Source organism: Emydura macquarii, unplaced genomic scaffold (assembly GCF_026122565.2).
Source record: "Emydura macquarii macquarii isolate MOO-44397 ecotype Brisbane River unplaced genomic scaffold, CSIRO-AGI_Emac_v2 contig_1253, whole genome shotgun sequence".
NCBI lineage: Eukaryota > Metazoa > Chordata > Testudines > Chelidae > Emydura > Emydura macquarii.
This window is the reverse complement of record NW_027131390.1, coordinates 82,938,162-82,951,718: the sequence shown is the minus strand read 5'-3', so window position 1 is coordinate 82,951,718 and position 13,557 is coordinate 82,938,162. Positions and strand designations below refer to the sequence as shown.

General features: G+C 38.8%; 1 protein-coding gene across 3 annotated transcripts in view; it reads right to left on the bottom strand.

Annotated features, from left to right (window-relative positions):
• Positions 1–2,543: 2,543 nt before the first annotated feature.
• CCDC148 (coiled-coil domain containing 148) overlaps positions 2,544–13,557 on the bottom strand; it is a 110,961-nt gene continuing 99,947 nt past the window's right edge. For 2 of the 3 annotated variants that reach the window (XM_067549881.1, XM_067549882.1), the window contains 3 exons: positions 11,854–11,971; positions 6,660–6,797; positions 2,544–4,119 (listed from right to left, as the gene is read on the bottom strand). In XM_067549881.1, coding sequence (XP_067405982.1) covers positions 3,973–4,119; positions 6,660–6,797; positions 11,854–11,971 — 403 coding nt within the window. In that variant the 3' untranslated portion in view covers positions 2,544–3,972. The remainder of the gene's footprint in view (positions 4,120–6,659; positions 6,798–11,853; positions 11,972–13,557) is intronic. The other variant, XR_010920130.1, reaches the window with a different exon arrangement.

Sequence of the window (13,557 nt, the reverse complement as noted above, 5' to 3'; positions counted from 1 at the left end):
TTTTTACTCCACTGAAGTTATCTTCTGGGCCTACTTTTAAGCACAAAAGAAAACGAATGACTGCTTGAAGCTCTGAGCTTTTTGGAACCCCTCTGTGGTCTCAGCACTTATAGACATGCCAACCCAATCCTTCTGGGATCACAACAGTTGAATCATAAGGCCAGATTCCTCCTTGTGGAGCTTTAGGGCACAACAATGTGTGAGGTTGGCCCTCTACAGTTTAAACAGGAAAAAAACCAACAGTAATGGGCAAATATGGCATTGATCTAGAAAAAGGGGAATAAGGACAACCCATACAATTATAGGCTAATGAACATAACATCAATACCTGCATATCAGGGTAAAGGATAATAAGCCCCTCGGTGCCTCTGCCACCCCCAACCTAGCTGCCTAGGCTGGGGTACAGTGAGCCAGCAGGGCCCCGGGCTGCAAGCAAGGAACCCACAGCTGACCGCTCTGATTAGAGCAAGCCAGAATCTCACCTAACAAGGCAATGGAGGACAGCTGTTTCCCTGGCTGGGGTGGGGTATATAACCAAGTCAAGGAGAAACCAAAGGGCCAGGGAGGAGGATAGAAGCCCTGTGTTTTAGTTTGCCTCCTAGCCAAGGAAGGGGAAGTAGCCCCAAGTCTCATGGCCAAGCGAGCCTGGTTTAGGAATAGGAGTTGCATGTGTACATTGTAAATAAGCGAGCATGGGTGATTGCACTGGGTGAAGCCTGTGAGTCCTGTTATTTTGGAGGGGGAGACTGCTGAGAGGACCCAGAGGGGTAGGGGTCTGTGGCAATCTGCCACAACCTGGAAAGATAACGGAGCAAATAATAAAGCAATCAACTCATAAGCACCTTAAAGAAGATAAGATATCATAAGTAACAGTCAACATGACTTTGTCAAGAACGAATCATGTCAAACCAACCTAATTTCCTGCTTTGACAGGGTAACCAGTCTTATGGATGGGGGTAAGCAGTAGATGTGACAAATCTTGACTTAGAAAAGCTTTTGATACTATCTCACATGACCTTCTCATAAACAAACTATAGAAATATAGCATAGACCATGTTGCTCAACCTTTTTGGTGTCGGAGTGGCTTGCTGCTTTCCTAAACTCCATCAGGGAGATCTCTGGGACTGCTGCCAGTCCATGGAATAGTCATTGTGAAATATTGGCCTAGACAAACCTACTGTAAGGCAAGTGCACAACTGGTTCGATAAACATAATCAGAGTATCTATCATTGATTCACAATCAAGCTGGAAAGGTATGTTGAGTGGGGTCCTACAGGTCTCTGTCATAGGTCCACTACTATTCATATCTTCATAAATTATTAGGATATACTTTTAAAGTTTGCAGATGATACCAAGATGGGAGTGTTTGCAAACACTTGAGGACAGGATTAGAATTCAAAGTGATTTTGACAAACTGGAGAAATGGTCTGAAATAAATTGGATGAAAGTCAATAAGGACAAATGCAAAGTACTACACTTAGGAAGGAATAATCAATTGCACAAAAACAAAATGGGAAATGATTGCTTGGGAAGAAGTACTGCAGAAAAGGATCTGGGTGCTTTAGCAGATCACCAACTAAATGTGAGCCAACAATGTAAAACTGTTGCAAAAAAAACCACAAACATTATTCTGGGATATATTAGCAGGACTGTTGTAAGCAAGACCTACTAAGTAATTCTATCACTGTACTCAGCACTGATAAGACCTCAGCTGGAGTATTGTGTCCAGTTCTGGCCATGACAGTTTGGGAAAGATATGGAGAAAGTCCAGAGGACAGCAACAAAAATGACTAAAGGTCTAGAAAACATGACCTACAAGAAAAGATTGAAAATATTGGATTTGTTTAGTCTGGAGAAGAGAAGTCTGAGGGGATACATAAAAGGTTGTTATGAAGAGGAGGGTGATAAATTGCTCTCCTTAATCACTAAGGACAGGACAAGAAGTAATGGGCTTATATTGCAGAAAGGAAGATTTAGGTTAGACACTAGGAAAACCTTCCTAACTGTAAGGGTAGTTGAACTCTGGAACAAATTGTGGAATCTCCATCATTGGAGGTTTTTAAGAACCGATTAGACAGTCCCCTGTCAGAGATGGTCTAGACAATAGTCCTGTCTCAATGAAGGGGACTGGACTATATGACCTTTCGAGGTGCTTTCCAGTCCTACACTTCTATGATTTTATGAGCCATCTGTTGCACAAATAAACACAGAACTGTAATTTAGGCACAAACACATACCAGTCAAGTCCAAACATTATACAACATACTAATCACAGGAAAATATAGACACTGGAATAGGAAGAATGGATTAAGGCACTGGACTGGGTCCTAAAGGACCCAGGTTCAGTTCCTGGCTCACCCACAGACTGAACTTGTGCAAGTCACTTAATCCGCACTGTGCCTCAGTTCTTCATCTGTGTAATGCGGAAGTACTTCCTACCTCACCAGGACATTGTGAGTGTGCAATCCATTAATGACTGAAGCATTCAGAGACTATGGTGATTAGGGACATAAGTAACCAAATTGATAAGGAATTGCATACATCCTAATTTTATTCTAATATGTATTGTCTCTGAATACAGCATGATCTGTCCAGTGCATGTACTTTATATAAAGTTGAATAAGAAATGTCAATTTTTATACATTATTTGACACAATGTAAAACAAAATAAAGAAACCATATTCTTAGTCATGTGCAACTGTTTCTTGAACGGTGGTTAGGTTGCTAGCTTCATATTCAATACTTCTTGTTTTCATACATGGTATACACATTATATAAAGTTAGAAAAAGTTAAATTATACAACAAAATTATTTTTTCCATTTCCCTTTTACGTAACTGAAACATTCAGTTATTTTAACACCAAAATATAGATCCTAGAGCTAAAAAGTTATTTCTAATTTTATAATGTATTCTGAAGGACTAAATTGCAAAATGAAATTGTTTGAATGATTTTTTTGCAGTAAACATGATGTACCAAATTGATTTCTAATTTTAGAGAAAAGTTAAGTTTCCTCTTAAAATAATGAAGGAATAATAGAAACATTTATGATAATGAGGTTTTTATCACTTAAAAAAAATCAAATTATCAGGTATTATAACCTGAAATGAAAGTTATGTGGGTTGCATCTATGTACTATACTATCATCTAAAATGACTATTTTGTGAAGTTACTTTAAATTTGTGCTGCCTCTTAAAAAAAAAAAAAAAAAAAAAACATTTCAAAATGTTTACCAAGTGCCAGACTATACTATGTGTGATCAGTGTGGGGATGGCCCTCCACCTGCAGATATCCTATCTTCTGCAAGGAAGAGACTCAGCATTAACCCACGCCCCGTGGAGCCCTCTCCAGGGTCTTCACTAGGGCAAGCTGAAAAAGGGTAGATGTGGGGGCAGGATCCCAGGTTATATAATCTGTTCCACAGTTTCCTGGAAAATCCTCAGGGGATACTGTGAGCAAGAGGGTAGCTCCTAGAAGAGTAGCCAGGGTGTGGGGAGGAGGCTTCCAAGGATCAGCACCAGTGATGAGACATGCTGATGGCCCATGCCTCCCATGGATTCCTAGAGAACTAACGGGTTTGGGGTTGGGCCCCACAGTGTTTATCACATGGGAAAACCCCACCTGAAACATGATGCTGTATGGGAATCTTAACAGAGAGTTCCATTCACAGAGACTCTTCCCAAAGCTTTTACATGGGGGTTGATTTGGCTCCAGATAATTAGATTACAATCTCAAACTGTTCTTATAGAATATGACATTACAAAGTTCTATTCAAGATTGTGGGGGAGTGTTAAATGGTCTACTGTGCACAGCATAGGAAACAATTTTTTTTAAATGACTGAACTAACTAGGACTAAGTAGTTCCATGAAGTATCCTAAATTCACAAAGTTATCTAAATTTAAAAAGTTTATTAAAAGTTTTCATATTATACTTCAGGCTATAGTCAAAGAGTTCTGAAATCCATGATGGATTCTACATTTTAAAGGCTGTAGATTCCATGTCCCTTCTTGGAAGTTTCAGTGGTGGAATTTTTGGTAAAATCTCTTTAGCATAAAGAGCTTTATGAAGTCCAGCTTCTCGAAGAGCTAGCTCAACACGAACTCTAGGGTCAGAAATGATCTGTTAAAATAAAATATAATAATGATGAAGAGAAACAAAATATCAATACTATACTTTCTCAAAATATAATATATATGATGTGTCTCTCTACATTGCGTAAAAATATATGTTAAAAGAACATTAAAGTTGGAAATCATCAAAAGTTAGGAAATGCCACAATTAACATTGCCTGTGGCATCTTATTTCAACCTCCTTGTATATATGCATTTGATATCTTTAATTTAATGATCACATTTTTTTCCTCACAGAATCCATTTCATGAGCTATTGCTTTTTTATTCTCTACATTTGATGTGTGGCTGCAGGACTTACTTAATACATATCATTCGAACCCTGCACTGAAGATAGATTTACTAATTTCCTTCTGGGCGTCCTATGGTGTCCTCACCATAATTATCTGAGTGTTTCACAAATATTAATCAATCATCACAACACCTTTGTGAGAATAGGTGGTGGTATTATTCCTAACTTCTGCAACAAATGAGACAGAAGAGAGTCTCATTTGCTACAAAACCCTAATATATTCCCTGAGCACCAGACATCCTGAACCCTGAATGAGGTGAAAAAATTGTATGTGATCACATAGTTAAAAATTGTATCATAATGCATATGCACAAAGAAACATTAATTCAGGCATTTCCTAATTTCAGTGCTTGACTTTGTTACAAAGTTATTTTAACATTTTAATATAATTTCCTAATTAAAGAAACAAAACCAGAAATTCCATCATATGGAACCAACTTGACTCCCAATATAGGCCATCATCATTGTACAGATCTTAAAATCCACAGCACAGACCTCTTCCACTTGAACTAATGGAGTAAAAGGTAGCAGTAGTAGCCTGTTAACCTATATGCAGACAGGTCACCTGAGGGGGGGGATGAGACCCACATTTTGCTACTGGGTTTCACAGCTATTTGCTGACAGCCAAGGAATGTGGAGACTAAGGGCACCTCAACGCAATTCCAGATACTGTACTGGAGACTATCGACCCTTCTGCCCCTCTGTTCCAATCTACACTCTCCATCAATTATTTCCTTCCTGCTCCCTCTCTGCTCCTTATCCACTTCCATCTTCTGGCTCCTCCAACCCTCACCTATCCCTCTACATTCCACTATGACTGCTTCCTCCTCACTGCCTGGGACCAGTGGGGGAGTGTTGAGAGCACAAGAGAGAGCCACATTGTTCTCAGTTCTGAGTCAAATGACACAATGGCATACAGTGGGAGGGAGGAGCAATTGCAGGGAAAATCCTGCTCCACCCCTGCAGCCCTGGGATGGAAAATGCTCAGTGACTCTATGGGGACATGTGTAGTCTGGTAGGCATGTAGGAGGTGTGACAGGAAGGAGCACACTCGGTGCTGAAAGACTATTTGGATAGTTTAGCTGCTACACTCTAACAAGTCTCTACTGAGTATGTGCAAACAGATTTTACAGAGGCTTCTAACGTGGCCAGATTTGGGTGAATTTTCACATGGACGGCAGAAAGAACATCCCTGACCAGGGTTAGTGCCTGACAAATTTTGAGTCCTGTTCCAAAATATGGAAGTGCTAGAGCTTTTCAATGAAATGGTTGCAATTTTTTTTTTTTAAAGGGCAAAACAACTTATTTATCCTTTGTCTCCTTCTTGGAAGGAGCTGAACCACTACTGCTAAACAACAAAAGCACATTCTTTGGCAACTCAACATTGAAAATTCCAGTTTGAACACTTAAAGTTTGGCAAAGTTATAAGAAAATGAAAAGATCTCATAATGGAAAATATCTAGCAGCCTTAACTAACATTATCACCTAATTTCAGCAGATCCAGAGCTAAAAGTTATATCTTACAATTATATCAATAGTTTATTTATGTTATTAAATAGACTTTCCACATAATTATTCTAGAGTGTGGATAGTGTTTTTAAACATATGGTTATTGCTTGTGGAGAAAAATAAATCAACCCAAAACAGCTTTTGTACTACTGTTTCATTTCTATTTCATGCAGAACTAGGAATGCCCTCAACAATCTGATTCAAACGGAGAGACGGAATACCATCATTTCAATTATGTGTTTTTCCTCTACATCTGACTGCTCTATTCCTCTTCCATCCATATCCTATGCATGTTAAATGTCAACTGATCCTCAATTTAGAATCACTACAAAGCTAGCCATATAATGATTTTTAGCTTATGAAGAGTTTGTGTTGTATAGGAGCCATGCCAGACAATGGAATAATTTGCCATTTCATTCAAAGACATCTACTACAGGGCTTTCTAGTTATCCACCCAATAGTGACTCTCACTTGATGTAGTTGTTTTCTATAAGGGCAGGAGTTTAGCATTTACCATAATATTAAACAAAGCAGGGGAAAGCAGAGCAGCAGTCCTTTAGAAAAATGCATGATGCGTGGCAAAGAGTTTACTTTTTTATTTTAAAAATAACTAAATATCTCAAATTTCTCTTCAGTATTTTTGGTTTCACATGTGACAATAACTTTCTATTAATCTTTCTGTTTATGGAATATTCATTTGCATACAGACTATACAAAATAGGCGATTACCTGTTGTTCATTGTATGTATGCAACGTAAACAGTGGTCTTTGAAGAATAAATTCTTCAGTTCCAATGCCCATTTTAGCTTTAAATGCCACTGTATCAGCCATCATTCTAGCTGGATCAATTTCTGCAACAATAGCAACCTAAATAAATAACATTACATGAAAATATTTATTAGTCAAACAGTTGATACTAGCTGACTGGAGTGAAGTTGAGAACATTTCCTTACCAATAACAGTTGTCCTTTGAACATACTGCTTGTGCAGCTCCACATTTGTGAGATGTAAGTGTACCCATGCCAAACTGAAACATTCTGAAAAACAATGCTCATTGAACAAGCAAGCCTTGTGGATCTAAATGATTGGTCTTCAGGATATAAAATGGATGCGTGACCCTCATCTGCCCTCAGTTCCTTCCACTGAATCCAACTGTCTCAGAAAACTCTGAAGAAGCAGGGAAATGGGGGTGGAGGAAGTGGAAAATGTGGACATGCAAGGGCAACATACTTGAAGAACAAGAGTTATTAACCAATAATTTCTCTTCCTCCAATAATTTCCTCTCAGTATGATCAGTAAACTAGCTATTTAAGAAAGGAACTAGCAATATAATCCCCCAGGAGACAGGCTGAGAAGGGTTAATCAAACAATGATTGCAGAACTGATCTCTAGAACAGGCAGCAGGGTGAGATTCCAAATCAAAAGAGTAATCCTGCAGAAAGATATGTGTTAGATACCCACAAGTGGCAGTTTTGGGAATGGGAACAGTACTGGCTGGAGCTTTTGGTAGAGGGTAAGAGGATTCATGAAAATTTCACAGAAATTCAAATGAGGTATATAAGGCAGACAGCAATCTGCCATGTATTCTAAACATGGTGCTATCAATCTTGTAAGCATGAAGTTCAAGTCAAAAGATGGAACAGGTTATTGGAGTGACAGAAATACACTGGTAAGTCCCTGAAGACCCATCATAAGAGGACTTCAGGCAGCAGACAAGAGAAGAATCTTGTTGAACAGAAATAGCTGCTAAGGAATAATGGCATAGATCCCCCGACTCCACTGAATTGAGTTAAGTAGTCCAGAATTTCAAAATAGCAGGTTATTTCCTTTGTGAGTGCCTGATTACAGTTTATGCAGAGATCATTTTCCACTTCAACAAATAGCACTCTCCCATAGACTCCTTGCATTGAAGTAATTTGTTCTGCACTCCTTCACAGCATTGAAAGTTTGTTCTCAGGAATCTATCACAATCCAGGTCACAATGTGAAGTAACTACATATCTGGACCATGAATCAATTTAGTTTTTAGGACTGTCTCCTCAGATGAAAACTACTCATTCATAGAGGACTCTCCTTGGATCCATGCTGCTGCTTCTGTAATTTGGATGAGGGTGCCTCCATCCGGTGCTGAGAAGATTCATCTAAGCCATGTCTTGCCCTTGGGCAGCCAAGAGAGGCCTTGGCAGCTCAGTATTTTATTATTTATTTTACTTTTATTTTATTTATCCTGCCAATTATTTAAAATGACAAAAAATGAACAGCAGCAATTAATCAAACACCCACATACATCTGTACCTCAGTCAACTTACCTCCAAGGGTCAAATGCTGAGTGAAACAAATGGGCCATGCAGCATGCCCTGAAAGTCAGCAATTTTATGCTATTTCAAATGAGGGATTAAAGGGCATATCAGAGCCCCAAACCCCCTAGGGAGGAAGCCCTGCCAAGCATATTGAGGGACTCAGCATTGCATCTTCTGTGCACTTCCAGCATCTTCTGGATAATGGACCTTGAAGTCAAGATGGGACCAAAGGCAGAGCTAGAACATCCTGCAAGCTAGAGTAGGTCTCCAGTTAGAAGGGAACTGATCCAGGACTCAAGAATTCAAGACTTCTTGCACAAGGAAAGCATTTAGAAGAGCTTCTCTATCTTTCAGGCTGTGTGTGTAAAGGCTGCACCGACAAGTCACTGAGCTGGAGAATGATCCTTACTAAAACAAAGGAGGCAGACAATGTATTGATCAGTCACTGACACTTAATTGCTGCCTGCTGGATACTTCTTATACCCACCTACTTGGATTAGGCATGGTTCAAAAGTTCAGGGAACCAGTAAAAGTCACACTTGAGAACTGCAGTTCTCGAGCATGTAAGGGCCCCAAGTGCAGTCTAAATCAAAACAAGTCAAATAAAACAACTTCAAAATTTACTACTCTACATTCTAAACTAAACTAAAACTACAGGCAAATGAAGAAATTCTGCCAAAAAACGGGGAGGCCACTGTAGAGATGGTCCTTATACCCACAGCCATATTCTATTGGAAGTGAATGAGTACTGTAGGAACAGCTCATCCGGTTTGAAAACTCAAATCCATAAAGGACAGCTCATACAGTCCACTGTTCTTTTAGATGGCTCCAAGCTCAGCATGCATATCTGCACATCCTATAAGCAGGAATGTGCAAAGGCAAATATTGAAGAAGAGAAATTGCTTATTTCTAACCAGAATTTCCAAGGCTGGTGGTTGTGCAAGAGTCCTCAACTAAGTGAGTGTATTGTATAAGAAAAAATGGTGGTGTCCTCAGGGCTCTAAAGAACATGTAGGGACCACTCCCAATCAAAACTAACCACCAAAAAGTGATGAAGGAGATGAAAGAACTGGACTAATAACTTAGTAGTTATGTTAAGTAACAGTCCCTACTTCATTAAAGAGTCAAATCTAATTCTTTTTGCAAGACAGTGACCACGGTTTCTAGACCATTTTTACGTAGTTTCTTTATGATGCAGTAGGCAGAAGTGGCCTAGAACTGTTTTGCAAGAATACAGCAAACTACATGCAGAAAAGCAGGATACAATTGTTGACATACCTAATCAGATAACTAATGCAAGCAAAAAATATTAAAACTGTACCTGACAGAAGATTCAACCTGTCTCTCTCTTTAACCAACAAGTTATATCCGTAGCTACACCATGTCAAAAAGACAAACAACAAAATGGACTTACTAAATATCTTTATCTGCTTCAGATAAAAACTAAGGGATATATTTTATGGAGTAAGACCCTACCAATATGAGGTGAAGATGGAGAAAAATTATTGGTTAGAGGAATAATTAAGATGGAACTGAGTCTTCATCATCAAAAGCTTCTTTGGAGGCATTTTAGCTTTGATAACCATGCTGTACCTGTCACCAGCGTGGTGGCAGCTGACAAAGCTACTGCCACCAAGAAAGTATACTTTCTTGTAGGTAACCAATGCCAATATAATTCAACCGATTTAAATCAAGTTTGTTTGGAACATACTAATATTCCAAAATAATGTGATTATTCTAGCAGAATACTTTAACTGAATTGTGTTCTTAAAAAAAAAATAGGACTGAAAATAGCAGCCAATTGAACTTTGAGGTTCATTTATCTGAAAATCAGCTCTGACAAATGTAAAAGGAATGTAGTGAGGACATTTCGGCTAGAAGAGACCAATCTAGCCTAGGCCTACCCTTTTAAACTCAAGAAAGCAAATTCAGTCTATACCTCTGTAACAAGGTAGCAGGTTCCAGAAACCTAGGTATGCAGTGCTCTTCTGAGTTACCCTAAACTCTAGTGCTAGAACCATGCATAAAACTGACTCATGCTGGCAAATGGATCTTGCTAACTTCAACCAAGACATAAGGGGGTTTGGTGTGTTGCTATGAGTAGAGACAACTAAGGATTAGGACAGAGGAGGTCCTACAGGTTAAGCTGATAACATCCCTGCATTACTAAACCTCTGCAGGAGGTCCAATAGGAGCAGAAAACATCCCATTTGAAGTAAATGAAACCACAAAAGTCAGTCAATTTACTCTTGAGCATAACTATTTGCAAGATCAGGGCCTAAGTTAGTATCATGGCCTGCACCTGAGCAGACAATTAATTTTTCAGTAAATAATTTTTCCTGTGCATGTCTCTCCCTCAGGGTATGTATACACTGTAATTAAAAACCTACAGCTGGCCTGTGCCAGCTGACTTGGGCTCATGGGGTTTGGGCTAAGGGGCTGTTTCATTGCCATGTAGTCTTCTGGGCTGGGGCAGAAGCCCTGGCTCTAGGACCCTGCAAGGTGGGAGGGTCCCAGAGTTTGGGCTGCAGCCTGAGCCAGGAAGCTTACACTGCAATGAAATAGCCCCTTATCCTGAGCCTGAGTCAGCTGACACGGGCCAGCCCGGGGTTTTTAATTGCAGTGTAGACATACCCTTAGAGCTTCACTTGCAGACCTTCAGCTCTGCAGGATCTTCCTTCCTTGTAGACTTTATAAACTCCGCAAACCCAAAATCTTAATTCAAGGAATTTATAAAGGCCATAACATAACAGCCTGCTCACGCACTGCACTGAGCTGCCTATGCCCCAGAGCACAGCATGTGCTGGGTTGGGGTTATAGTCATAGGGAATTCTGCTATGGTCATTCTGGCTTGTATTGCAAACCACAAGCTACCCTGGGGAGGCTGCTGTAACACTAGGACTCTGAGTTATACTGGGTGCTCTTTTGGCCCCCCAGTAGCCCACAATTGGGAGGACACAAAAAGTGGTTTTTTTCCTGCTCCCCATCCCCACTCTGACTTGCACATTCTGCACTGCGCCTCCTGCAGTACAGAATAGAATCTCAGTCCTGGATTTCCCTTTTACTCTTTGGAGAAAAAACAACTCAGTGAAATTAAATTTAAAAAAAACCCCTGAATGTAGCATTAATGTTTCAAAGACGTATCTCAAAGGTCAGGAAAATAAACAAATAAAATTCTCAGTTAATTTAACTTGGCTGTCTGGAATACAGTTTTTTCATGAAATGCACAAACTTCATAGAGTTAAACTTAACCCTGTGTAGAGAGCCAACCCAAGGTCATGAACCACTTATGCTCATTTTCACGGCTTATGTAGTTCATAATCCTTGTGCTGATCCTCTGCATAGCACTGAAACAAAGGAACAGCAACAGAAGAAGATGGATCCAACTCAGAAATTAATGACTATCCACTTCCAAATGTCAAGAGATTCCACTGTCATTTAATATTTTATTGCTCATGTTGTCTAAGGTACAAGACACACAGGGTGTGTAATGTGACAGAGTTAATGTTATTGTGAAAAACCTTAACTTTTTCACTCCCTGATTGCTGAGGATTGTTTTTGTAACATGTAATTTTATGTAGCTTAATTGTATATAAAAATACTATATACAGGAAACAAAAGCACCTGTTTTCTGAGGGCTTCAAGACGTCTCTTTCTTTCTTCTTCCTCATGGGCTTCTTGAAGGGCCAATTCTTTTTTTTCCATCAGGCGTTTTTCCAATAGTTCTTGTCTAAACTTAATTCTGTACAATAGAGCGCATATATATAAATATAATGAAAGCACTGGAAAAGTTGTATCAAACTGTGGTTTTAACATTTATGTTTGAAAACCAGAACAAAATTTTTTATCTCTGTCTCATGAATAATATGAAGTTTCCTCAAAACACCTGAAACTATTGTACTAATTTATTTAACTATTTTACCAAGAGTTTGAAGAATGGATAATTATCCATGAATATTATCACAAGTTAGCTAATCATCAGACCTAAGTTTTGTCCAATATTCTTTATCATTTATTACTATTTTTCTTTAATTTTCTTCGATAACAACCTTAAAAGAAATGCACTCTGACATCTATAGATGGCAGCAAAAATATGACTTTCCCTATCCTTCCCCCTTTCATTAAAAAAACAGGTCAGCCCTCTAATCTTGCTACGTGTAGAAGTAAGCAAAGCTACAGAATTGTATTGTCTTAAAACAGCAGAAACATGCTTTGTCTTTTTCAACAAAATTACCTTTCTTCTGAATCTATTCCTACCAGATTCTTCTCACAGGTGAACTTTTTGATAAGGCAGTAGGTATTTCCCTTGAGTGGTATTATTCTACTATCACCAACATACCTGGCATTAACACCCTCCTCTACTACCTGCCCCTCAAATCTCTTCAAGTTCCTATGTGGCACTGTGGTAGCATTTGCCCTGCCCTGTATTCATGAGACAGACAGACAGACATTCCTCTTCCTCACAACTGTTATCTTTCTTTGGGGCTATGCAGTAGGAAGCACTGCTTGAAATGCAAAAACAAAAAACAAAAACAAACCAACTAACCTTGGGGCTTTTTACACTACAGTACTACTCTTAGAAAAGAAAAACTATATTAAACTCAGAGGAAAGTATGTAACTTGTGGTGTTAATTGCAAGGATTGGGAACAAGCAGCCAGTTAGTTACCACTGCTGCAATAATCCAATAGTAATTAACAGGACAAACTGGTATGACCCAGGAAGATGGTACAATGTTACTCAAGGATGCACAAGGGACCCTCTAAATTTGTTCTTGTTGTTGCTGTATTTTAAATAGGTTTAGACTCACAACACAGGCCTTAGAGATATTTTTGTCTCAAGGTGAAAGTTCAATCTGCTTCTTGCATGAAGTGAAATGACATGAAAATCTCTTAATAAAAATTAAGAATTTTCATTTTTTATGAAAAATGTCAATTATAAAATTAGCATTTAACTGGAATCCTTTCATGAAGCTTTAACTACTATATTATTTCTAAAATAATCCAGTGCTATTAAAAGTGAGGCTCAATGACCTGGTAGTTATGAACTACGAAGTGAAAAACTTAGGGGCATATATAAGGACCTGATTTTTAAGTGACTTGCAGCCATTTACACATGCATAAAGGGAGCGTAAAACACTATCAGATCAGAATGGTAGCATCTTACATGAATTTTGAGAAGATCACCATGTTTATGCTGTCCTCTAGTCGGGAGCAGCTTTAACAAAAATCTTTAGCTCTTTGGTCAGAGGATAACAATAGAGATATGAAAGATACATACACAAAAGGAAGGAGTTTATAATGTGTAAATATATTCTACATTGCAGATAG